General features: G+C 40.5%; 1 protein-coding gene across 1 annotated transcript; it reads left to right on the forward strand.

The window, feature by feature from the left end:
- The first annotated feature begins 11,569 nt into the window (after positions 1 to 11,569).
- LOC104560109 (pancreatic lipase-related protein 2) lies at positions 11,570 to 27,156 on the forward strand. Its single transcript, XM_010205332.2, has 14 exons — positions 11,570 to 11,592; positions 12,433 to 12,463; positions 15,163 to 15,211; positions 15,992 to 16,146; positions 17,822 to 17,947; positions 19,406 to 19,540; positions 21,202 to 21,310; positions 21,889 to 22,005; positions 22,085 to 22,207; positions 23,577 to 23,695; positions 24,487 to 24,616; positions 24,885 to 24,996; positions 25,989 to 26,156; positions 27,093 to 27,156. The coding sequence occupies exons 1-14, from the start codon at positions 11,570 to 11,572 to the stop codon at positions 27,154 to 27,156; spliced, it is 1,461 nt and encodes a 486-aa protein (XP_010203634.2).
- Positions 27,157 to 27,825: the final 669 nt, after the last annotated feature.

The raw sequence follows: 27,825 nt of genomic DNA on the forward strand, positions 1-27,825 counted from the left end.
GGTCTCTGCTGAGCACTGAGTGGGCTGGGACCCTCTCCATTATAGGAACAGGCATTTTCTTTATCAAAACTGTGAGGATCCTCAATTTTCTGGCAGCCTTCAAAGTAACTGTTTTCTCTTTTCCTATGAAGCTTAATTTCCCACCTCTCACCTTTCTGAAGCTACTGAAGTTGCGGTTGAGCTGCATTATTCATGTTATTACATAGCAGTGCCTCCCTCTCAAAGTCTGGCAACATCTTGATTATACTGGCTGACAAAAACAGGCTACTAAGACTTATCAACAGCAGCCAAAACAAGCTAAGATTGTTTCTATTTCAATATAAGCTACCCACAAAAATCAGTTTGGTTTTTAGTTGCCCAGAGTGGTCCAGGACATATAAGTACTTTATAAATCTTTTATGAGGCTTAGCATTTGCATGTTTTGGGTGCTTCATGTTGGGCAGAACTCTTGTTCTGTCCCATCCTAACAACTGGCTGTTCCAGAGCACTTCCAGTGAGGTTTACCAGAAGGTGTTGAAAAGACACATTACACAAGGCATGTGAGCAATGAACAGGTGTTTCAAGTGATGCAGCAATGATTTTGAGACATAAGACTTCAGTTACCTCTTGTGAAGTTTGCCAGAGGAGCTTGCTTAGGAGGTTTGCAGCAGAGGTGACACATTTGCTGTCCACCTTCTCACAGCTGCAGTACCTTCACCACCTCCATCCATGTGAAGTAGGATCCAGGGAATTCATCCTCCTCTGCCTCTTTAGGGAAACTCCTTAGGCAAGACTCACTTCTTGCCTAAGTAGGGAATCCCCTCTTTTGTTTTCGCCTGGAGAAGTACAAAACAACTTCAAAGGTACTTCTACACAGTTGGGAAATATCCATAGCTGGTAATTACACTATCTTTAACATTCTTCATAAATCAGGCACGGCTCTTTGCCTCAGAGTTGCACAAATAAAAGAGGTTTGGGGAGGAGAAAAGGAAGATTTATTTTCCCTTTCCTGTAGTCAGGAACTGAAGCTAAAGTAATGTAAATATTTTTTTCTGGGGGTCATGTGAAAGCATGAAGAAGGCCCAGGCACTGGATTGTTTCATCAGATTTAGTGACATGAGACAGCAGTGTAAGCAGTTCAACGGAGGCCACCACGTCTCCCAGGAACAAAGCAATGTCCCCTGGAACTCAAGACTTCAATAAAGCCTCTTCCCTCCTGCCTCCGTACTTGGCTGTGCCACTTTGGCAATTCTAAACATTAATTTGACAGTTCTTATGGATAGAAAATAATATTCTAACTTTCAAAACTACAAACTTTCATTTTGCTTCATATTGAGCTGTTGATTTCAACAGTGTTCTGACAAAACACGACAGCTGATGACTTCTTTTATAAATGTGGTCCAATTGATTAGAGCACTTAAAAACACACATTTCCTCACCCAAAAAAAGTTCAGCTAAAAATAAAACATTGCATTTATTTCTTCCCCTTGTGTAATCCTGTATTGCATTTTTGTCATGTACTGTTTCATTCTTTGGTAAACACGAGCGATGTTTCACTACAGGTGAAAAAACCCTACCATTGACAGCAGCTATGTGTTGCAGGTAGCAAATTGTCTCCCTCCTGTTTCTTTCTGTATTTAAGAACTGAAATTGTTGCCTGTATGAAACCTTTAGATACTATCACTTTGTGTTGATGGAGCCAGTCCAAAAAACTGTGAGAGTCTGGTATTTCACAAGACAGTCTATCTTTGACAAAGACTGGGACAGGTAATTCTTTCATATCTTCCCGAGAATTTAATTGAGAGTTGACATTGAATGTTTAAAATGCCACATGAGATGCACCACTTGAGGTGTTTGGCTGTCATGTTGAAGGGTGGCTTTTTTTTTTCAAATCAGACATGCTTCATTTGTCCAGGATTTTTAAGGATATGTTACGATTTGCATTCACTCTTTTAGTGTAAAAGCATTCATAGTGTTGCAAGGTATTTGAATAGTGCAATGAACTGCAATACAAATTTTGTTTAATACTCCTTCAGCATTTGTTCACTACAAAAATGATGCTAAAGGTGAATTATTAACAAAACCATTACACAGCATTCAGCCTCAGTCCCTTTTCTCTCTCATGACACTCTTTTGGCAACTTGGTAAGGTAAAAACAAATACACATACAAACAAACCTCAAATCATTTTCTAGAAGGGAACAGCAATAAAAAGTAATCCAAAATCATAGAATCATAGAATGGTAGGGGTTGGAAGGGAACTTTAGAGATCATCTAGTCCAACTCCCTGCAGAAGTAGGTCCACTTAGATCAGGTCACACAGGAACATGTCCAGGCGGGTCTTGAAGACCTCCAAGGAAGGAGACTCCACACCCTCCCTGGGCAGCCTGTGCCAGGGCTCCCTCACCTCACAGTGAAATAGTTTTTCTAGTTTTAAATGGAATTTTAAGTTTAAATATCCCTTGTCCTGTTGCTAGATAAACTAGAAAAAAGTGCTTCCCCAACCTCCTGATATCCACCACCTAGATATTTGTAAATATTAATGAGATATCCCCTCAGTCTTCTCCAGACTAAACAGCCCCTGTTCCTGCAGCCTTTCCTCATAAAGAAGATGTTCTAGTCCCCTGACCATCTTGGTGGCCCTGTGCTGGAATCTCTCCAGCACTTCCCTGTCCCTCTTGAGCTGAGGAGCCCAGAACTGGACACAGGACTCCAGATGAGTCCTCACCAGGGCAGAGTAGAGGGGGAGCAGAACCTCCCTCAGCTTGCTGGCCACACTCTTCTTGATGCATCCCAGGATGCCTCTCTGCTCAACTTACATTATCTGTATTACTTTTTATGTGATGTCAGGAAAATTATTTTAGGAGAAAGCATGCCCTTGTCATAAAGTGATATATGTAGGGGTGCTAATGTGCAAGCAAGGGCTAGTTTTGTCAGAGTTCTCCATTAACAGGAATAACAGCAAACCTTCCTCTTTACAAAAAGCAGAGCCTATCAAAATGTCCCTCAGAAATATTTGTGAGCCCAGAATCAAAAGCATAAGAATAATTAAAATTAATTGAACAGAACCACTAAGCAGAGACCTCGATGTTTAGCTTATTCCGTCATCTCCCTTCCCACGTTTGATCCTATCTGTTTTATTTCTGTGACTTCTCAGGTTTTGTCATGATACTCTAATATCCTAGAATATATTGATAAAATCCTTGTAAATGAACCACAAATTTGTAGGAGTAGTCTACCAAGTTCTTTTGGTCTTTCATCTTTGTTAGAAATTAAGCTTGACAAGGCTCTTGTAGAGAAAGGCACCTTCTCGGTGCCTTCATTTTCACTTTAAGACTATCTCCTTTATGATTGTATCATTTTACAGCCCAGCCATTTGCCAACATTTCCTTATTGAAACTCCATGAGAAACTCCATCACTTTATCCAGGTAAGAACACATTGAGATTTTTTTCTTCTGTAGATAATCTGTTTTGCCTGTGTTCCCATATAATTTTTTATCAGTTTATGGTTTTCTCTTCAAGCTTCTATTTCCCCAAGAAAACCTAAATCTTCTCAAAAAGTTGCATTTTCATAAGTTTTTTCTGACTTCTCCCTTTACATTTCCTTTAGGTGAGAGTCTTTATCTTTGGCATACCAGAAGCAAGTGAATGATTAGTGTCACCTAATGTCTGAGGACACACATCCTGAAGGGACTTTTGGTAGACCTGAGATTTGCTTTTAATTTCTTTCAGCCCGCAGTTGTTGCATACCAGTTACCAACCCATCTGCAAGATCACATCACCTGGGAGCTAAGTCCAGTAAGAATTCTTGCAAAAACATCACCTCACTTCTTTCTCTTACATTTCCTCCTGCATGTTTTTATAGCAAAATTATTTCCCTACAGTTTCCCCACTAACTTCCCTTAGTGCAAGTTACTGATTTTTCCTACAGGCTCCAATTCTCCAATGTGTGTTTGTTACATAGAAGGTAAAATAAAATCTTTAGAAAGTGATTTTGCTGAGATTTTAATGCAATCTGGGTATTCTCTGTAACCCCTGGCTCTAACAGTTACCCAAACAGAGCAGAAGCAAAACTGAAAATGAACATTCCAAACATTTATTTGAGTTCTTCTTCCAAAAGCAAAGCTGGAGTTGCCACTGGGAGTGTAAACAATTGATCAGTGACCTATCAGCAAATCTATCTGCACAGGCTCTCGTGGCTCTCCTTTTGTTGTAATACAGGTATCAGGGACTTTGTAATTTCAGTCTCCAAGCTGCTTTAAGTTATTCTGTTTCCAATACTTAGGATTCAGAAACTAATATCATGCCCAAATCTATATTTTATGCACATTTCCAAGATACAACAGAGATAAGAATCTTTTCTTTAACTATCAAGGATCTAAAAACTTGCAGAAAGAATGCTCATCATCACCAACCCTTGCACAAACAGAGCACACCCACATTGCTGTGCTGCAGAAAAACATACCTCTCCTGCCAGCTCCTGCAAGCTTGGATGGGGCAAGTGTCTTGCAACACCGGAAGCATAAGCAATATGTAAAAATACAGGTTGGCATTGGTGTCAGTCCTCTTTCTATCCTGTAATTGGTTTTCCTTTTCTTGACAGTAGGAAAACTTAGATGGAACACAGGAGATATGTAGAGTCCTACATGGCTAGCTCTGCCCTGAGCCACTGGTCTGTATCTGAGCCATTCTTTTATCAACCTAAACATTCAAGAAGATTTGCATTTCCCTTTCAATTTCCAAGGCAAATTTACAATTATTGCCTTTTATTTAACCAACTCCTTTCAAATAAGTTTAATATTCTAGTGTTAACAGGAGATCCAGCATTCAGAATAATGGACTTCACCCTCTTCCCTTCAGTTCTGCCCATTACTTGTAAAGAAAGCCTGATGTCCCTCTGACTCCTCTCTGTTTTTGATTGCTTTCATCATTGGCTCCAAAATGTTTGCCTAGCATTATTTCCTTTAAATGATACCACAAGACTCCAGCTCACAAAACCAGAAGTTAAGATAATCTTTGCATGCTTTGACTGATTTATTTAACAGGCAGCATGTATTATGGAAGGTCACAAATATTTAGCATTTCCAAAACATTCCTCTCATTGCTGTTGTGAAATACCAGAAATGATCCACTAAGGAAAATTGGTTTTTTTCTCTATTCAATGTAAGATTTGTTCACTTGACCAGAATGAACACACTGGAGTCAGACAACAAAAGTGTCTAGAAAGTCTTTTATTCGTGGCTCTGCCACTCAGAGATTAAAGGTAAGATTCTCCAAGAAGGTGAGTGGTCTATACATATTAGCAGTTCTCTAGGGGATGGAATACACAAAGCTACTTCCACATGACCTCCATCCAAGCTAAGAAATTCATTAACCACCTTCAATCTAAAATTGAAATGAGAAAGAAAAACATTGCTTTCACAATTTTATTCACTTCTCTTTCTGTGAAAGCCTTGGCAATTTACCACTGCACTTGAAACACAGTCGTTGAGATTCCTTTGGAGAACATGATTTTCAATGAGTGTTTTGATCCTTTTTCCTACCCATGTGAAGGCCACCACTACCAGAATGCAGTTACATCCTTGATTATTCCCAAGTTGACATTTATAAGATCTCTTGGCTGTGTTCTCTTTCATATTGTCAGAGGCAACTGCAAAAAGCCAGTTTTTTCTTGCTGTCCATAAAAACCTGCCATTCCTCATAAGACATAAAACCAGATTCAGAAACACAAAACATTCCTAAAACAAACTAGACTTCAAAACCCTAAAACACGGGATAGAAATTCTTTTCTCTATTAATTCTGACTTGCCATACAGGCTTACATTAGTTTAATTTGCATCACTGTGTATTCCCTCTGAGCTACACCAGCAGTGAGTGTTGAAAATATAAACAGGCTCCCTGTATAGGCCACACTGCCACTTGTCAACCTACAGAGAAGATCAAAAAGTGAACTAAGGAAGTTAGTAATCTTCTTGCAAAATGCACTTTTCAGCTACTCATTTCCATTTGTCCCCAGAGGTATTATTGCAAGTATGTACTTCTGTTGCAACTTTTACCTGTATCACTGGAGAGGGGCTCAGTGGCACTATTCCAACACTCAGGCACAAAGAACTAACTCTGTGAAAAGTGCAGCAAAATATTTGAGTGTATCCATTGATTCTAGTGCCCTAAAAAAAGGGATTTTCAAAGAGGTCTGATTTTCACATAAAGGTGTTCAGCAATTTCTGAAGATGTTTCATCATTAATAAGTTTCACTGGCTGTTCTGCATTTAACTTAAGTGCCAGTATTTTGACAAATGGCTCCCCAACCTCATTCCTCGCTAGACTTCTCCAATGAGCTATATCAGTCTGAGGAGATGTAGGTCCCATAACTGCTGCCAAATTTCCATCTTCCAGTCAATGAACACAGGCTAGACACAGTAATTAAATATGAGATCCAGTCGCTGACTAGTCCCTGCTTCTGCAGATTCCTTTGAGACCTCTTTCTAATGGTTATCAGCATAAATGGCACTGGCTTGCACCACTTTACCAACAAGAACCAGACCCAGATCCAAACATTCACGTAGGCGCCACGTGCTACAAGGAGTGGCGGATGCTCTTGACTTGGTTTTTACAACTAGCAGGCTGAGCACATTATGTACAGCTCAGCACATGAAAAGCATTTTTCTGGTGTTATTTCTGCAATTATATCTTCTCTCAGGCAATGCACATATCTCAAGACCACAAATAGGCTTCTTATACGAACCGTAGATTCAGCCCAAGTTACTTCCTGCCTTCAGGCACTTGAATCACTCCTTGTGTGTGGATGACAGTCTCTACTATACAGTAGCCAGAACAAGTGACTATGGCAGCAACCATCCTGTAGTTAGCAGTGCAGTAACTTGAGGTCTTGCCCAGGAACTGAAAGACCTGGGTGGTGACACAGTTGTGACCCACAACCTCCAGAGCACAGAGAGCAGCCTGGAACTTGCACAATGGACGAGTCACGAGACTATTGCAGAGAAAAAAGATGAATGACACGATTATCCTCACCCTATCCTTCTCCTCCCGACACAGCTTTGAATGAAAGTGGCTGTGATTTCTCTGCTTTAAGTGGATCACAAGGCTGTCAGCAGATGCTAGTTATATTTGGAGCATGCCAACCAATGAGAAAGCTGTGTACAGAGATGCCTAATGTGTGAATCCCACATGGCCTTAGAGGACATAGTCAAAATGGTAGTGGATAGATAGAGCTTGAGTAACTTCATTATTAAATGCTAATAAATGCTCAGGCACCCATAGTGTCCTTAAGTTGTAACAAAACTTTTGCTTACTCCCCTCTTTTTAAAATAGGCCAACAGCTCTTTGCAAAAAATACAAACAGGTCTGATTATATGAAAATGTGCAAAGGTTTGCTTCACATGGCATGTACATCAGGCAGATGACAAACAGCTAACTGGTGGCTCCCAGCAGATGACACAGAGCAGCAAAATTCAGCTCCTGTTCTGAACTCCACACCGCAGAGGAAGCTCAGCCCACTTACTGCTTGTAACAGGAGCTTACAGGACAACCAGCCCAACCAGCCAACTAGGGTAAGCATTTCACTTTGACTGTTACAAATGTTACACACAATAACCCCTCTGAGGGCTCAAGTGGCCTTGTCTTGCTCTTCTGCAAACCCTTCACAAAACTTTAAGAGGTGGGAATTTTGAGTTAGATATGACAAGAGACAAGGCAACATCTGTTATATCCAGCAATAAGGGTATCATTCTTACAAAGGTTCTCACTCACCCACACAAACCTTATAATTGGATGCTGTGTGGGCAGGTCCCCACCCACTGTTGTGGGACTGATTCCAAGTGAAAAGAGCCGGTAGCAACCAGGATTTGACAAGGAGCTGGCTGAACAGAGCTTGCAAAGCAGCAAACCCTTTCTGCATTCAGAGTGGTAAGTGGCTGAAAACTTGGTAGTGTTTTTGGGCAAGCATCCTTACTAACTGCTGGTTGAGCCTAGAGGGTTGTAAGGACTCCTGCTTTAAAAAAAAAAGACAGGCTGAACAGTGTGGTCTGTGTCAACAGGTGAAGAGCAAATAGCAGCACTGGGTGATCCTGAGGAGAACATGGCAGCAGCTACAAAGCTTAGAGCTTTTCAATTCCAGGGAGTCCCAGTAGGAGATGAGAATTTCTGGGCTGTGATAATGTAAAGCAGCTAGGAAAATGGGGTAGATTTAGTGAGGCTAAGGTAATTTAGGACTGAAGACATCTCTCTGCTTTTAAAGGAAGAGCAAAAATGACAATATTTGCACATGGAATCTGGACTTGTCTTTAAAAAAGGGGGAAAACGTGTGAGAACACAAACAACAGCTGCAATGAAAAAGGAGGATAGATTAAGCTTCATAATTCAGCATTATTGGGAGCACTGTGGGTTTAAAAGGAGAATGGAAGAATTTCAAGGGAGAATGGGGAAGAATTTCAGAGCTGTTATATGAAAGAATGTGGTGAACAAGATGCATTTTGGTTGACTATCAGAGAAACTTGAATTATTCACCACAAGGGTTATTCTACAGTTCAGGAAGGGCAAAAGGAAAACAGTGCTGGTCTTAGAGTTGACTAAATTTGACAGTAGTCTAATCATGAAGTGCGACAGTGAAGGTCCTCCTGGAAGACAAGAGACCAGATGGAGGCTACAAGTTAGATGAAGGCTCCTTAGTTAGCAAAGAGCTGACACAGCCACCTCCCAAAGCTGAATCACTTTTATTGGGGGTTTTATGATGTTTGTAGTCAGATTAAACGATCATAATTGTCTCTGTACATTTTAAAGTATGAATACCAGTGTAGGGTCATGGCCAGAACCCTATTATTTAGGAAATCAGAACAAAGTCCTTGAAATGGGAAGCCAAAGACTTGACATTTAACCAGTTTTCTTTACTATGATCCCTCAATTTTTTCAGATTGTTCACCATCTCTAAGCAATTGATGTAAACACCTTAAAAGCCCAAACCTTACTGCATCCTCCAATGGTGAACAAATATATGTACAACTTTGTGTATTTACTAACCTTCTATTGGAGCATTTATTACATGAAACACCTCAAGAAAAGTCTTTGCATCACTATTCTGAGTCATTATTTCAGATCCACTGTTTCAGATTCAGTTTAAAAGGTCAGTAGAAAATCAGAAAGCTCAATTACCCAGACCAGACAACAGATGTGAGCCCTGCCTTGTCTTGGTTACTGCTTTGGATTGGGTGGCTTGGAAAAGAAGATCTACAAAATATTCTGGATATCCTGGCTCCACTACAAAATTGATTTAGTTCATGTTAAATTTGTGGGCTTCAGGGCTACTCAGTTAAGATCAGCTTCCTTAAGGAAAACCTAACTGTATGCAAAAGCTGGTGAGTCAACAGGAAAGAGGATTGGCTAATGTCAAACTGCTCTTTTACTTGTTACTACTTGTTTGTTCTGAAGCAGTGCCAAAGAGCCTTCATCTGTAATCAGGACCCTACTATGGGTTATTTATGGGACACGAAATCAAGTCTTTTATCAATCATGTCAATTACTCTGCTACCTGAAATAGCATATCATATCACCAGCACTTTGTCTGGTAGTGTGTTATCAGTTTTTAGTATTTGATAGTCTGGCTAAATACTGTGTCTGAGCTACCAAACAGGGACTGTGCCTGGAAAAGATGGTATTCTTTGTATACTTGTAAAGAAGGAACTAGACAATCTCTATGGAAAAATTACATTCAAACAAACAAACAAAACCCAAAAAACCCTATACTGTGCCTTCAGGTATTTGTATATCAGCAAATACATATGTGATGCCCTTTTTAAGGCCTAAAGGTAGTTTTGTAATATGTTTTTTCCTGAATTTCTTTCACCTTTTTGAGTAATGTCAAAATGCTTGAGTGTGCAATTAGCAAGTGCTTTCTAAACACCTCAGGCTCAAAGCCATGCAAGAATTTGCCAAGAGAAAAGGAAATCTAAGTTGTAACTTCTATACCTAAGGCTTATATGTTACTCTTGATGGCTTCTTCTCCTTTGTGTTCCCTTTACACTGTTAACAAAGTGCTGAGCCAAACTACCAATACGAAAGGCTAAAATAAAATGCTGAAAAGGCAGAACTAACAAACATATTCTCTGTTGAAGGACAGTGCCAGTGCAGGAAGTGTGGTTGGGGTGAAAAGGCAGGAAAAGATGGAAAAATCCATAAATGGCGAAAATTAAGAAGACTTGAAAGAAGGTGAAGGACTTAAACTTCAGTACTGAATGGGGGAAAGCAGACCTGAAATTCAGAAAGATCACACAAGACTACAGGGACAGAAGTGCTAGGCTTAGCTTTGCTGACAGATGAACGTGAGCCAGTACTGTTCCTGCCCTACTGCTCCTTACTTTGAACATAGTAATTTTAACAAAGGCTTTTCCTTACCTCAGCACAGGCCACTGAGGTGACTCTCTAACTTCCCATCTGGTGTCTTTGAAGCACAGGATAAAGAAGTGGGAGGTATTGTCTAGGTCATTAACCCTTCTCCATGCCACTTCTCACTGTCTCAGCAAAAAGAGATAGAACTCCATCTTAAAATTAGCCATGGTTTTTTGCCCTGTGACTTCAGCTTTATGGCTAGTTCAGGACAGCACACTGGACTTGATTTCATGGACTTGACTGGACTTTTTTCAGGGCTCATTCTTGTTCCACCACTACTGCTTTGTTTAAGTATCACTACTCCTCTTCTGGTCTAAAAAAAGTCCTTTCTTCATTTCTTGTTCTGAGTTGCCTCTTCTCCACTCTCATATTTCCTCAACATCCCTCTCGGACTATGTGTGCAGCACCAATGAAACTTCTGTACTCTTTAAATAATACCCCTATATACATATTCAGTACAATATAAATACTGAAAATACTATTCTCCCAACTGTATATGTGGAAAGAAAGACTGACAAGTCCTTTGGCACTTCAAAAGTCACTAATAATATACTAGTAAGCCTTCAAAAGTCTTTTCAGTTATTGCTTCCTCAGATGCTCACTTCCATTCTGTATGATATGCAGTGTGACAGCATTTGCTTTCCCAAACAATACAAAAAATCCAACACCCATGGCCTGTACTTATTATTTACTATTCATCTAGATGTCAGTATGTTTTCACTGTGAGCTCACATCCAGCAATACCAGGGTTGAAAGCTGACATGCAGAGTAATGTCAGGAACTGGTTCCTCTAAAAGCCTAACCAGTGATGATCCATCATGAGCAGTGATTACCTATAGGGTCAAGAAAATGCAGCTAAAACACTACAATCACAGCTTGATCGTGATGTGATGCTATGGTGCACAGATCATAGAATGGTAGGGGTTGGAAGGGACCTTTAGAGCTCATCTAGTCCAACCCCCCTGCAGAAGCAGATGATGCACTTGCTAGAACTGTATTTGTAAATCCAAGAGTTGCCTTCTAGTTCCTTGCTATTATAGTGTGAGATGCAATAATTACTTTTTAATCTATTTAATCCATGCATTTAATTTTTAATCTACTTAATTGTTGTAACAATGCACGTGCACAATGATAAATTCTTAGCCAAAATATCAAGTAGCAGAGCAGATCTTATCAAAATCCAAGTATCATGAGGTTTATAACGTTGATCGTGTAAGAGCAGCATGTTTTGTCATGTCATGTGGCTGAGTTCATTTACACAATTTAATCTTTTTCACTCTTTTTCTTTCATGGCTGAGTGTCCTCTGAAGAGTTTCATTATTCTGTCTCAGGCTGATATTGGACCAAAATTCCACAGATCTGAAGCTACTTAAGTCATTCATCCTAATTTTTTTAACATGTTAGCATATTAGTTTTTTCCAAATCACATCTCTGACATTTTCTTGCCAATGAATAACTTAACAAAAAATTATCATTAGTATTTGGGCTTTTGATAGCTATATTTTTGAAGGATCTCAGCTACGAGTTACCAAAGTCCAATGATTTTAAAATATCTAGTTCCAGCAGCTGTTCTATGGCAGATCCAGAGTTATTGTCTGAACAGAGCATCACCATCACTTTTTTCTTGATGTGAACAACATCAGCTGGTTTTAGTAAAGAGGAAAAAAAAGAAAAGCCTAAACATTTCACTTCAGCTACATCATTGCCTTTTGCTCCATCTCTTTCTAGTAATGGACCAAAAGCACTGCATCGTTTTCATTCTTCCATGCATGAAATATTCCTTCTTGACTCATGTCTTCATTCTACTGGTAGTAAGTGTACATGCTGCCATTGCTATTTTCTTAATTAAATCTGCATGACTTCTAGCTATTCCTTCAGTTTCCAATATTCCCTTTCTTCATCCTCATGTATTTAACAGTTTCTTGCACTTCACCAAGTTTTCTGCCTGGTTTTAACCTCTTTTCTGTGACTTTATTTCAGCATACAGCTACTCATTGAAGTACTTCATTAAAGAACACAGTGGCTCTTTTGTATCCTGCTACTGCTCACCAGGGAAAGAGATAAGAAGTGTGATAGGAGAATGGTGAGTAAAATTCTTAAGCAATAACATATTTTGCTTATGTTTTTCTTTAATAATCTATTGACAGCAGTGAGATTATTAGGCTAAAAATGCTGATAATTAAGCTCCCCCTGAGATTTGGGCTTGCTTTTTCTGAATAGACTGGGTGCCCATGTCTGCAAGGGAAAGGTATGTGGATACAAATGTGGGACTTGAAAATACACAGTAGACTTTCTTGTGTCTCACAAACCATCCACTAGTGGCCTATGAATCACAGGCTGAGTAACAATGCCCAGAAGGTGAATTGATGGCCTACTGTGGAGGACAACTACTGCTCCAGTGGAGGTTTTATACATCAGATTGTCAGTCTATGGAGGGGTTTTTTTGTTGTTTTTTTTTGGGTTGAACAGTGATTTAGAAATATTTAGTGCTGGTTTTGCTTCAGAAGTGCATGTCCTCTGTTAATTGAGTATAACAATTTAGGTCAATGTTCAGCAGTCTTCTTGTCAGCCATACTGGCTAGGCTGAGATCACATTCACAAACAAGTCATTCCAGTTCCACTTCTTCAGCACTAAGCCTCTAAACTGCCCAGAGAAACAATATTCCCCAAACAAATTGTGTGCTCTCTCAACTCTTTTTACAAAGACACAATCTCTTAACCTCTTTGCAATCTTTTTGCCATTAAGTTAACAGAGACCAATACCAAAAGCCTACCTGTTAAAAAATTGTCTCCAACTACACTCTCAATCACAGAATGAATCAACATCCCACAAAACCCCAACAATAAAACAAACTTTCTGCATCTTCCACTACTTGCTTAGCTCTATGTTCATTTCTGTTTTCTGCCTTCAAAGGAAGAACATCTGAAAGGAAACTACTGATCACTTATTTGGCAACAGCCTCACACATGTTCTAAAATCATTACTCATCAGCTCCCTTTCAGATTTTGGGTCTGAAAAGAAATTACACTATCCTTCCTACTCTGGTGTTCCCAACATTGACTATATGTCTCCTGAGTATGAGAGCTCTCAGTTAAACATAAACAAGGCCCACTGAGCTCTACAATTCGTTTGATGAGCCACATCATCTGTGATTTTCTTGCACTGTCATCAGGTTCTCATCATGATGATGAGTACTTCTTGGCAGATATTCCAGTTGAACAGAGGTGTTCCTTTCAGCTAACAGTTAGGGCCTTTCTGTTTATCACCAGCTGCTTAGAATAACTCCTGATCCTTTCCCCTCCTACTCTTACTGCTGGTGCTCCTCTCTTCTTTCCAGTCTCCTCGAGCAGCAAATTTTCTTCTCTAACTGCATCAAGGGATATTTTAGGCTAGGGAACAGAACTGTATTTCCAAGGAAGTTTCATGACTCTTATCAGCTCTGCACTTGCAAGTTCAGCTCACTGCTTAGATAATGAGCCTTGCTCCTCTGCCTTACCACACAAACAAGCTATTACCACACAGGGACACAACAGAGTTGATTAGAGTGTGCTCAGAACACTCTCTGCACTCTGACCTATCCCCTTGGGCCTGGTTAGGAAACTGCATCGTTACAGCCAAGTAATCCAACTTCCACCAATAAACCAAAAAGGTGAATGAGGCAAATGAAAGGGGAGGAGAATGGTGGGATATATGGAACCCCTCCATGGGAAAGCCAAGTAAGGGAAGTGTAGAGGAAACGAATCTGAACACAGTTAGATGCAAAGAGCCCTAGGTATAAGCAGTGTAAACGACCTGAAGATAGAATCATAGAATCATTTATATGAGAAAAGACATTAAAGATCACCTGCTTTCAATTGTTAACCTCACACACTCAAGCCCACCACTATAACCATGTCCCTAAGCATCACATCCACATATTTTTTACACACATAGCTCCAGGGATGGTGACTCAACTACTTCTCCAGACAGCCTGCACCAGGGCTTGATGACCTTTTCAATGATGACATTTTTCCTAATCTCCAATCCAAACCTCCCTTGCCACAACCTTGAGGCCATTTCCTCCTGTACTGTCACCTGTTACTTGGGAGAAGAGACTGACTTCCACCTTGCCACAATCTCCTTTCAGGTAGTTGTAGAGAGCAAGAAGGTCTCCACTCATCTTCCTTTTCTCCAGACTAAACAGCCCCAGTTCTCTCAAACACTCCTCATCAGACTTGTGCTGCAGACCCTTCACTAGCTCCAGTGCCTATCTCTGAACACACTCCACCACCTCAATGTGAGGGGCCCAAGCTGTCAAGCATGTAGATCTCTCCAATTTACATCTATCACTGTCTAGTTTACCACATCTCTCACCTAGCTCCTCATTTGCTGGCAAAAATCAGGACCTTGTGATCTGATTCACATCCTCAGCAACCTGCATGCAGTTTTGGCTGCACAAGATATGCAATGAACAGTAAAACTGAGAGTAAGGGAAGAAACTCCTTCCTCATTCTGCTGGCAATACTCCTAATGCAGCCCAGGATGCTACTGGCTGCCTTTGTTGCAAGGGCATGTTGCTGACTCATGGTCAACTGGTGTCCAACAGGACCCTCGAGTCTCTTTCTGCAAAGCTTCTTTCTGGCTGCTGGGTTCCCAGTGTATACTGTCTGGTGTATGAGGTTGTGTATGAGGTTATTCCTCTCCAGGTGCAAGCCTTTGCATTTCTCTTTGTATTACACTCTTTTAAGAAGGACAAGTCACTCTAAATAAAATGCTAAACCTGTATATTCAATTTGCTTTAGGTGGTTGGAATGTGGATTGCTGCATTTTATCTCCTTGGCACAGTGGCAGGTGAGGCACTATATCTACAAAAACTACCACTAGAAGCTGAATTCAGATGAAATACTCTATAGAAGATGATGACTGGTATTTGCCTTTGCACTGAAGTTGTATGATTTGCAGGTCATTATGTGACAAAGTCTATTGCTGTACATAGAACTAATGCTAAAAGGCACTGCTCTGTTTAAAATTTATCATTAAGAAAACAATAGACATAACTCTGCACTGAAAATTCACTGAGAAATTCAGAGCCATGTGTTCTATAGAGACAGTGCATGAACTGTCTTTACATAACTGCTGTATATAAAGAACCACTCAGCAACAGGGAGCTTAGTACAGCAGACAGGGCCAGAACATAAAAGTTGAGCAAGAGACCCAACTTATTTAGAAAAGCTACTATTATAATTTCATTCACAGTACAAGGTTACTGCATAGATATTCATTCCTATGAGAAGAGATACAATGCTTTGGAGTAGGAAGCCTGCAGGAGCAATTCTAACAAGCACTTCTTAAAAGATTTCTTTTTAAAAGAAATTGAATTAATCCTGTACAAGCCTAGAAAATGGTGTAAAAACTGGGTCTGGGTCTTTTCTTTGTTTATTCTCAATTTAGCTCCCCTTGTGTTACCTGCTTCAGGCAATATCCATAAAGGAAACAAGAATCAATCTCAGCTTCAAAATCATTCATAAAATGGAATCCTTAATTTTCAGCTCTTCAGACTGTTGTTGTCTCAAATACACCATCAAGCATAAGACAGTCCAACATATAAACAAATTGTTTCTTCTACTCTAGGTAAAGAAGTTTGCTACAGCAGGATTGGCTGTTTTACAGATGATCCACCCTGGTCTGGGATACCAGGGAGGCTTCTCACAGGTTTGCCTGACTCTCCAGAAAGCATGAACATCACTTTTTCTCTCTACACCAGAGAAACAGGAAATAACTCACAGGTGACATTTACTTTTAACATCAAGAACTGTCTAAACCTACAAATGTTTGTTGTTAAAAAGTGTATTTCAGTCATCAGAGACAAACAAGTCAGAGCAAGAAAATGGTTTGAAGGTACAGTGATGAATGGACTTTGGACACAGCAGCTTTCCTGGCATTTTTCTGCACAAGGATGTAGCTTATGGCAGACTCCCTTTTGCATGTAGTTAGGTCTCTGAGGAAGACTTGTTCAAACAGACAGCTGTCTGAGTATTCACATAGAAGAGCAAATGTTGCTGTTTAAGTGGGAAGCTAAGTTAGATACTGTCACTTTTAAAAGTCTGGAGAAGACTGATGCTGTGCAATTTCCAGACTCACACTCTGCCTTGAAATGTATGTGATTTTAAATTATTATATAACTCTCTGCACTCTGAAAAGAACAGGTAACTAGTCAAGTTGCTTATGTCCTGAGACACTGAGAGAGCAACACGAAGGAACCTGTAAGATGGGGAGTTGGGTCCACACTGCTTCAGCAAAAGCTTGTAAATCATAGAATAAGAGCCTTTTCAGCTGGAAGAGAGCTTTAAGCTCATTGAGTCCAGCCTTTGTCCCAGCCCTATCAACCGCTAGACCATTTCCCCAAGTGCAACATGCACCTGTCTCTGAAACTCCTCCAGAGACAGTGACTCCAGCACCTCCCTAAATCCCTGTGTGTCCCCTGAGCTGTGCAGGGGTGTTTAGGATTCTTCTGGTTTGAATTATGATGCCATCACTGCTGTTGCAGATGATGTTGCTTACAGCAATCCTGGTTGCCATGCTGAGAATCAAACTCAAGCTCTCTAAGGATGAGAAGTTCTACCTGTAATAAGTTTTTTATGACCTGCAAAGCAGGGACAAGTGAGCACACAAGTGAGCACACATTCAGCAGCAGGTTACTCAGCACTTCTTTTGCTGACAAGTCAAAATACAACTTGTGCCACTTTCCAGCCACTAAGCTGAGATGTATCTATGATCTAGGGCATAGCCCTTGAACACCCAAACTCCCTAAACTCACATCACAGGCCCTGTATTTGTCTCAAAACAACACAGACACTCAGATATCTATCTCGGAGGAAAAGGAAAACATGTAATTAAGGAGCTTGCAGCAATGTGTGAAGTTCAGCTTCACCTCTACTGTCTGCAGTTCTTGCATGAAATTCCTTCAGCCTTTCAGGAGTAGCTAGTGTCAAAACCAAGCACAGAAACACCATCTACCTAGAAAAAAAACAATGAACTGATGCTTAGATGCAGAGCACCACATAGAAGCCAAAGGTCAGGTCAGTAAAGGGGCAATTTGAACCAGGAGATGTGGAGCTGGTGGGCTGCTCTCTGGAGAAAGCTGTCTAACTCAGGGCAACAGGAATTGTGTGACACTCTGGCCCTTTTAGGTTGCTTCACATTCCACATAAGGGAGTTGTTCCTTCATTAGGCAAAATAAGAGCCACGGAAACCACATTGGCACAATTTCTTTGGAAACCATAGTGGAACAAAGAAAGGCAAGATACAAGAGTCCTTGAATTTCAAACCTCACAGACTGTCTATTCACAGTAGTCCCTGGCGTCCTGCAGAGGGGATGACTTCTTAGCTGAAAGGTTTTTTTAATGTTTGAGCTTATGAATAGCTAAAACTTTTTCTTTCTTTCTTTCTTTTCACACACAGGTGATCTCAGCAATAAACTCTTCAACCATCCAAAGGTCACATTTTTCCTCACATAGGAACACCTCCTTCATCATTCATGGATTTGGAAGCACTGGAAAAAAAGGCTGGGTGGTAGAAATGTGCTTGGTATGAGACAGTGGCCTCTGATTCTCATCAGCACTTGTACCTACAATCTGTCAATATCCTTTAGATGCTAGTAGTCACCTTCTCTTATACAGTTCACTTGATAGTAGCAGATACTAACCAAGAGGTGTATTTCACAAAAGCCAAAGTATTCACGCTCTGGAAGATGTAGTATAGTGAAGGCTTCTTGGTCATCTCTGACATTGTGTTTCTTTAGAGAATTTCCATCTCTAAATCCTACAGATCAGATCAAAGCAATACACTGAACATAGATGTCCTTGGCCTCTACACCAATGTCAGAATACTGGATTAGACACATCAAGACACTACTCCCGTTAGGAGCAATTGGACCATTCTTCAGACAAAAGGCCCTCCTGAGCTGTAAAGCTCAAGATTCAGTCTATAATCACTATTCTGATTCACCACTATTCAATTCTTTAAAAACCAAACCAAACCAAATCATCTTTTTGTTTGATTACAGAGTGCAATGAAACAAAAAGATTTCAAATAGGAAATGAAGAAGCTACCAGAAAACCAGCAGAGGAGATTGTCAATGACAGCCTTGCCTCTGACAGATATGCAAAATCTACTCTAGTTTCTGCCTCTTCCTCTCTGTCAAGGAAAAGGACAACCTAGAAAAAGACCACTTCTGAATATTAAGTCCTAGATCTACAATAATATTTTGTTCATACATCTATGAAAACTTTTAATCTAGAACATTAAAATTCCAATTTTTTCAGTTGAAAAGAAACAGCATCTGTTTCCCTCCATCTGCCTCTTCACACTACAAACTTGTGGTGCCTACAGGAGATGAGGGAGCCCAGGATTCAATGCATAATCACTTCAAGCCCCCGTTTTCCTCACCACTCACATTCAGCTGTTTATCTAGGAATCATTTTGGTTTCCACTTCTATTTCTTTCTCAAACCTTAGATGAGCCTTAATCACAGAAAGCTACAACTGCTGCTTGATATATGTTTTTTTCCTGTGATCTCTGCAAAACTGTGACCAAAACATTAGCTATCTTAGCTGAAAAATTCTGCTCTACTCCAAACCATTCCAGTCTGATGTGACTTTCAAAGGCATTCTGTAAATAAGTCTACTCCCTCTGCTATTCAGTTAAACTACCAACATCTCTCAAAGAGAATCACATGCTGCACGTAGAAACTACTGTGCAGTTGAGTGGCTTTTCCAAATTATTTCAAATCTTTACACAAATAGCTTATAAAGTAAGATGTTTTTCTTAAGGTCTTTCATAACTGATACCTTATGGATGAATGGTTTGTTATATTGTCCTGTAAGCAGATGCACGTTTCGGTGTGATACAGGCTACAGTGAAGAGCTCTGTTTAGTAAAGGAGAAATTCCACTACTACCTTACTTTTTCTTGTTCATCCTGCTTTAAGTCGAATCTTTGTTATTTTGTTTCCTTAAATACTTTGTTTTATGTGTTCCCACATCAGCTGTTACTGGAAGTGGAAAATACCAACTGCATTGCTGTCGATTGGCACGAAGGTGCAAAAGGCACCTACGTCAGTGCGGTGAACAACATCCGCGTGCTTGGGGCTGAGGTTGCTTATTTCATACAAACTTTACAGGTAAAAGACATAGCTTCACCACCGACCATTCTGAAGTGGTTGTAGTGGGGTTATGATGCTGCTGCTTTGATTTTGAACCCTGTTGAGTATGGTCGGACGGTGCTTTGGGATGAGCTGTACAATGCATGCAGTTGCAATCTAGCTAATTATACTAATTATCAACTCTGTAAGGCCTTCTCACAGCCACAAAAGACGTAAATTAAGCTGTGGTTGAAAAGAGGTGCCAGTTAATTAGAGACCAGTAGGTGGCAACATTTCCATACGATGATACAGGCAAGAAGGCATTCAACAGAGACGAAGCCTAGCAGCACTGAAACAGGGAGCTGGCTGATTCAGTAATGCCATATTTGCTGTCTACATGCATGATAAACTGTACATCTGCCTTATTGTTGTGAACTTCATATTCCTGAAGGTAAAAGCTCACATTTACACATACAGAGCAGAGCTGCTTGGTTGCAATGTTGAAGAGTATCAGCATTTCCCTGTGACTTCAGAGAGACTCACGAGCACTCAGAACTGCTGAAAGTCATAACCCTCCCTGGCTATGGATTTGATCCTGGTCAGCTGGTGCTCATTTTAAAGTGCTGCAAGGGAGAGTCCAGAGAGCACACGAGGCAAAGCACCAACTTTGTGGGCTTCAGAGCATAAAAGGACACTTCCCCACAATCTACTGTTTCTACCTAAGAAACTCATATCAAGCCTCACACTTTTGTTTCTATATCTTCTCTGTGTATCATTCCAAATTTTTTGGAGATAGGCTGAGTTTCTCATTTAATATCCCTTGCTGCATGATTTGCAGTCTCAGCCTCTCTTTCCTCCCTTACAAAAATGCATAAATGACACTCCTTTCTTTTCCCCAATTCACAAAATTTCTGGAGTTTGACTTTAGGAAAAGTTAAGCTGCACTGTAAATGGAAATACTGCAGTAAAATGTATTCAGAGGAATCTGCTGTCTGACAATGAAGGTAGATAGGTCAACACCACAGATCTTTATTTTGGTATGTGCGTGACAAAGCAAAACTAAACATAGTATAAAAACCCCTAGCAATTAGAAACCAGTCCTTATTTTCTTTGGTCACTACAAAACCCAGTAAATCTCTGGATGAAGCATGACTCCTGTGTGCAGCTGACACACTGATTACTCTGTATTTCCACCTTCAAAACATGTAGTCTCTCGGCAGTGCAGGTCTCACACAGCTGATGTTTGGCAAAGAGGAGAATGAATGTCACCCTACTTGAGGTCATCAGAGACAATATTGAGTGATATGATCTCATACTCTAAGCAGACACAAGGAGAATAGACATGAGAGCTCCATAAGAAGGTAAATTATGAAAACAAAAGATTGTTTTGATAGAAGATAAAGTTAGGGATTGCTCCAAATCAGAAGGAAGGCTCATATTTTGGAACTGAATACGGTAACCATAAGCAACACTACAACAGTGAGTTCACCATCACTAGGCATCTAAAATTGTAGATTGCATTATTCTCTATCAAGTCTCAATGTAATTTAAGCAATAATGAGCTCAGGAAACTCAGACCATGTTTGCTCTGCAGGAAGTCAGTCTAGAGGTTCCTAAAGGCCCTCAATGTAGGACATTCTCTTTGCTTGCTGTTTAAAGCCTGTGTTCTTGTCTCCCACCACTACTACCTTAATGATCAGAACATCTTCAGATACCCTCCTTCTGAAATCCATTTAATTGGCCACAGTCTGGGAGCACATACTGCAGGAGAGGCAGGAAGAAGGATCCCAGGCATCAGACGGATAACAGGTAGGCTGTTCACAGGGAGGGCAGAGCTAACTTAGCCTGTTTCTACAGGAGAGGAACTTGCAACACGCTGGTCTGTAGACTGGAATTCAATTATTGGCAGTGCTGGAGACACATTGTGTGAGAGCAGGCAAATTTTATGGTTCTCAGAAACAGAGGAATTATTACATCTTTTTCTGGCTGGGTTTAAAACTCTTTAGTGGAAAGACAAACATAGTTATGTTTGTAACATTACTGTCATTCACTGAGTCAGGTCAAGCCTTGCACAAAGACAAAGCAACATATCAAGAATCCTTAGGTTTCCCTATTCATACAATGTTATTGGCCAGTCATAACCTCACAGGCAATAAAATGCCTCCTTCATGGCTATACAATGCAATGTATTGGGAAATATTTTGCTTCTGTTGTGATAAGTTTGCAGAAAGGTTTGCAAAACTGTATTATTGCACATTTTCTTAGAATTTATAACATTACCATTCAAATACTGAGTGTCTGATGTAGTCTGTTGGCAAAAGATATATTAACACATGCAATACTTCTCTGCCTCACTCAACTAATAAATGTGGGGATGTTTTTTTTAGGCTTAGACCCTGCTGGACCCTATTTTGAAGGTACTCCTCCAGAGGTGAGACTAGATCCTTCCGATGCAAACTTTGTTGATGTTATTCACAGCAATGGTGCTCACTTTCCTGCTGTAGGTAAGTGTACATGTGGAAATGAATATATGCAGGGATGGCCATGTCACAGAGACACTATATCAACCCATATCTATCTCAGGGCTTGGAATGTACAATGCCACTGGTCACCTTGACTTTTACCCTAACGGAGGAACTGAGATGCCTGGATGCACCGATTTAATTCTAAAGATGAAATACACCAATTTTGAAGTTATTCTTGCAGGTAAACATACATTCCCAACATACATAGTGCTTTGTTTTCCTTCAGTCCTCAAACAGGAACTGTGATGTTGTCTTCCAAAAGTAACTGTCATAAGGTTGCTCATAAGGTTGAAAAGGAAATAACCAGCAAAGGCTGGATCAGAACACTGTGGGGAAAGGAGATATATTACAAGCCTACATTTTGCTTCTGTGATTTGAAATTGGACTGCAGAACACAAAAAGGCAGGGAACAAGAAGTCTGTCAGGAGTCTGACACCCTCAGTAGGAGGTTTCCTAGGCTGAGACAGGTCAGTGTCAGAACCAAGCCTATGGCATGACACTACAGCCTTTGGTTTCTTGCAGGTGCTACAAAGAGCATTTGACTCTTAGAAGGCATGAATTGGGCAAAAGCTTATTTCCAGGGACTGTACATGCCTCACTTCTGCTTCTGAGACTTCCCCCTCTTCACAGGCTTTGGAGAGTTTGACCGAAGGCTAGTGGATTCTCTTTCCTCTATTAAGGTTTATAAAACTAGAATCATTATCACCTTGCTGTGACACCTCACAAATATATATGCATAGAAGGCCAATGGCATCCTGGGATGCATCAACAAGAGCGTGCCCAGTAGGTCAATGGAGGTTCTCCCTCTCTACTCTGCCCTGGTGAGGCCTCATCTGGAGTCCTGTGTCCAGTTCTGGGCTCCTCAGCTCAAGAGGAACAGAGAACTTCTGGAGAGAGTCCAGCACAGGGCCACCAAGATGATCAGGGGACTGGAGCATGTTCCTTATGAGGAAAGGTTGTGGGAATTGGGGCTGTTTAGTCTGGAGGAGACTGAGGGGAGATCTTATTAACATTTATCAATATCTAAAGGGTGGGAGTCAGGAGGCTGGGACATCCCTTTTTTCTATAGTAGCTAGTAACAGGACAAGGGGTGATGGGATGAAGCTGGAACACAAAAAGTTCCACTTAAACATAAGAAAAAACCATTTCACTGTTTCAGTGAGGGAGCCCTGGCACAGGCTGCCCAGAGGACGTCCCTATGCAACCTGATCTAGGTGACCCCGCTTCTACAGGGGGGTTGGACTAGATGATCTCTAAAGGTCCCTTCCAACCCCTACCATTCTGTGATTCTATGAGATATATATATATATATGTTTAGTTGTCTTCTTTAAAGGGACTATTACTCCATAGCAGACCAATACAATTGTTGGGTAACTCATGCACAGTTCTCCAGGTAAAACACAGACAAAACCGTAACTTCTACTGCAACTAGAAATGTGTAGCTTCAGAGTGTTCTGTGTCTGGGCTGTTTCCATGATGAAACAAGGGCAACTCTTGTATAGAGGAATGGGAGGTTATTTCACAGATCCTCATAAAGTTTGTTCCGACAGATGCTCCAATTATTGGAGGGTGCCATCACTCACGCAGTCATGAGTTTTATTTTGAAAGTATCCTCTATCCCACTGGATTCCTTGGATATGCCTCTGACAAATACGAATCCTTTCAGTCAGTAAGTGTATCAGCCCAGGAATGGGTGAGCTGTAAAGAAAGTAATCCAAGTCTCTGCACTGAGGGTAGGTTCAGCTTTGTGCACGCAGCGCTTGGATGCTGGTGGTTGTACTCTCGTGGTGTGATCACTTGGATGCTGGTGGCTGTGCTCTTGTGGTATGGTTTGGTAGGGGGAAGTACACAGTGAGGCACAGTGGCTTCATGAACTATTCCATTCTGATAAATTGCTTCTGAAGCACAGAATGATATCACCAAAATAGGGGGAAAAAATAAACCCCATGCAATTCTTACCCTAAACCTTTATGCAAATAGCATGTAAATTAGATACATCTATCCTACTAATTTGTGGCTGGAAGAAGAGACATTTGGATCCTCCAGAATCTTTGGCTGTGTTTTAATTCACACTGGGCACTGATTAAAGCACCTACATAAATCTGCTTACAAATAATCCCCCTTCCCCCTGCAACATGAATGCAGGCAAGTTCATTTTCACTAGGAGGGTAAAATTGGCTTACATTTTGTCCTAGACTCTAGCTGAAAAAATATTTGAATTAGAGAGACTTACACCATCATCAACACAGGTATTGTGGATGCTGCTTGTTCTACACCTTCTTGATATATGCTTGGGTGCAGCTGTTATCTGAAACTATTTCATCACATTTTGATGGTAGGATATGATAACATACAGCACTGCCAGAGCTTTGCAAGATCAGAACAGCACCTTGAGCCTCAATTTTGTCAGAACTAGGATGACAAGTACTCCTTGTTAACTGATGTTCTTATTTTCTCTAGGGAGATGGTTTCCCATGTCCTCAGGAGGGTTGTCCAATGATGGGGCACTATGCTGACAGATTCCCAGCAAAATTGGAGAGGATAGACCAAAAGTTTTTTTTGAACACAGCACCAGACCCACCTTTTGCTAGTAAGTGGAGAAAATTTGTTACAATTATTCACATCCCTGAAAAGTGATTGCCTCAATGTGATTTAGAGCCAAGCATCTGTAAGCTGCCAATATCTCTGACAAAAAAAAATGCTCAATTTGTTACCAAAATTCAAGCTCAGTGAGTCTTTTGTTTGCTAACCCCAATGGATTTCAGTTAGGGAAAAATAAATAACTTTCCAGTATACTAGTGGTTTTAGATTTCTCATATCAATGACAATCTAGTTTTACTTTGCTTTTATTTGTGCAGCTTGGAGACAAAAAGTATTTATCAAACTGTCCGGTGTCAAGAAAATGAGAGGGGACATAAACCTTATTTTCCATGACACAGAAGGGAACACAAAAGAATATAAGGTTAATAGGTAAGAAAAATGAGTGTTTTCCTATAGCATTTCATGTTAACATTAATCTACACATTCTCCACAGATTTAAGCAGTGCAAACATTTATTCTATGTTGCAGACTTTCTAAACATCAGATATGAAAAAAGTTACCACATAGATAAGACCTATGAGGGCAACTTGAGAGCTGCCACAAGGAGATGGAAGCCACTTCTTTACCATGAATTGTGTGTCTTCACACTAAGTTAGGAATACAGTTTGACAGAAGTTTTGTTCTTAAGGAAAAAATGAATGTATACTGAAGTGCCTGCAATTCATAGAGTGCTCACGTGTTACCTACATGCTTCAGCACTACCAGTCCCACACCAGCATGGCACACACATGTCAGGATGCTCACTCCACATGCTGACAAGACTCTCTGCTCTGGTCATGACTTGCTGTATCTCATGTCAGGCAATGCTATGCCTGAACTTATCAAATTTGCCAAGTGGATACCTCCTTCTTCCCTAGGATACATTAAAAGCCATCATTGCTGTAGATACAATCTAACAAGTAAACCACAGCTCATATCATCTCCCACTATCAAAATAGAAGCTCCCACTGTACCTGGTCTGAAAGAAGCATTTCCATGTATTCTTCCTCTATCCTCTGTGAATGTGCAGAACAAAGTCTCAGAGAGCTTCCAAACTCATCTATAAAATCCTCCCTGAAAATCTCTCCTAGAGCCCTCCCTTCAGTGACACCTGCAAAACTCAGCACACCTGGGTGCTGGAGGCAGCCCCAGCCTCACCTCTACCATCTCCTGGTGTTCTGCTGCCACACGTGCATTTAAAGTTCCCAGTATTGCTTCCCATCCTCTCCCTGTTCAGGGCTGGTGCAGTGTCCTGTGCTGTTGAAAAGAACAGCAAAAGTGCAAATTTCTGTTGTAACAAAGGGGAAACCTCAAATCTTGTGGAGAACATGATTTGGTTCAATGACTTCTAAACTGCACTGCTGTCTTCATTCTATTTGCAGTGGAGTCCTCTCTCAAGACCAAGTTTATACAGAATACCTTGATGTTGAAATTAATCCAAAAAATACTAAAAAAATTGAATTTCTCTGGAATAAAACCATATTCACTCTGCTCTGGGCAAGACTGGGGGCAGAAACAGTCAATATAACTCACGGAGAAGACGGACATAGGTACGTGCTTCCTTTTTACATCAAATGTTCAGGTACAAGCTAGGGAATGACTGTCTTGAAAGGAATATAGCAGTGAATAATTTGGAATGTATACTGCCTCACCACAGTAAAACAATTACAAACCAAGATAAAGCAAGTCTCCTTCCCAGGTGCAGTACCAGGAGTACTGTGAAGAAGATCCAAGGGGTATTTATGCTAATTTGAATAACCTGGGTAAGACTGTAACCAGAAACAGGATCATTTTCAGGCTTGGAGATTATACTTTAAGAAAAACAGACAGACTTAAGTTTGGAAAAAAACAGCAAAAGAGATCCAGAAAACTTCATCTGTGTAGATCAACTAGAGAAAATGTATTTCTCAATAAAGAAAAGCTGGCAGAGGAGCATAAAAACATGCATAAACTGTCTGTGAGGGTCTGTGTAGCTGCAGGATTTAGGTCAAGTTTTAACTGATGTATTATATGACAGAAGAAATACTGGTTAGATATTAGGAAAAACCCTTCCCTGCAGTTTGGCATTGGCATGGATTATTTAGAGAAGGTGATGAAATCTTTTCCAGTGTATGCTCCAAAAAAACCCTGCAAAGCTTTGCTTGGGACAATCTAGTTAGGTACTTAACATGAATAAAGGGTGCTTAATAAGATGCCTTCTGGAGCTTTCATCTAGAGCTCTATATTTGTGGATCTAGAGAATTAATTATTCCTGTATTAAAACTGAAATTTTACAGCTGGTCCCTAGAAGAAGGAAACACACCTTGTTACTGTTAATATACAGACACTAACAGTCTACACAGCAGGCTTTTGAGAAGGCTTAAGTGAGGTTATGGATCAAACTTATGATCCTCAAAGAGACAGCTGACAACATTTCCTTTTTTCTTTGGGGGAAAACAGATAAATAAATCTTGATTCAAGTTTTGGTGGTTTCTTTTTCTTTCCAGGTCAACTTATTGTGGGCATGGAACTGTGGCATATGGAGTTCCCCAGTTACTTACACCTTGCTAAAGGTCACCGAATAAAACTGTTCTGTACACGGCAGCTGAGCAAACAATCAGTCCTATGCATGGGAATGCTGGTACACAAGGCTATTAAAGCAAAAATCAAACTGCCTGTTGCTTCCTTTATTTTTCCAGTTCTTTGCAAGTGCATTTGTCAGTGTTTTTCATGTTTGAAGCGAGATTATGAGGCTTGTAACTGGAAATTATATATGCTAAAATCTATTTATAACACTCCACAGTCTTACTCTACCAGTGCTTCAGGGAAAGAGCTGCTTCCCACCACACTGATATTTTGTCTATCAAACACTCTCAAGGCAGTACATTACCTCAGCATGTCCTGCATCTGAGAATGGTCCTTTCCACAGCATATGCTATCACTCAAAACTTTCCAACCCCACATAAGAGCACTGCTCTCAGAAGAAACTCTGGGATGGGGCAGGGACAGAACAAGACAAAGATATTTCTTCAGCAGCTTGGAGCAGCCCTTTGTACACTGCACCTTCATGGAAGCTATAAAGACAAGAAGAAACTTTGGAAGAAACTAAATGGTTGAATCATAGCTATGGGCTACTGTTTCATTTCAAACACATACCTTTGCTGTGGGCACTGACAATCCTGGAGAGGAATTCTGAATAACTCCAGGCTTTGCAAAACCTGGGATTGACTATTCCACAGT

The sequence above is a fragment of the Colius striatus genome, chromosome 8, assembly GCF_028858725.1.
Source record: "Colius striatus isolate bColStr4 chromosome 8, bColStr4.1.hap1, whole genome shotgun sequence".
Taxonomy (NCBI): domain Eukaryota; kingdom Metazoa; phylum Chordata; class Aves; order Coliiformes; family Coliidae; genus Colius; species Colius striatus.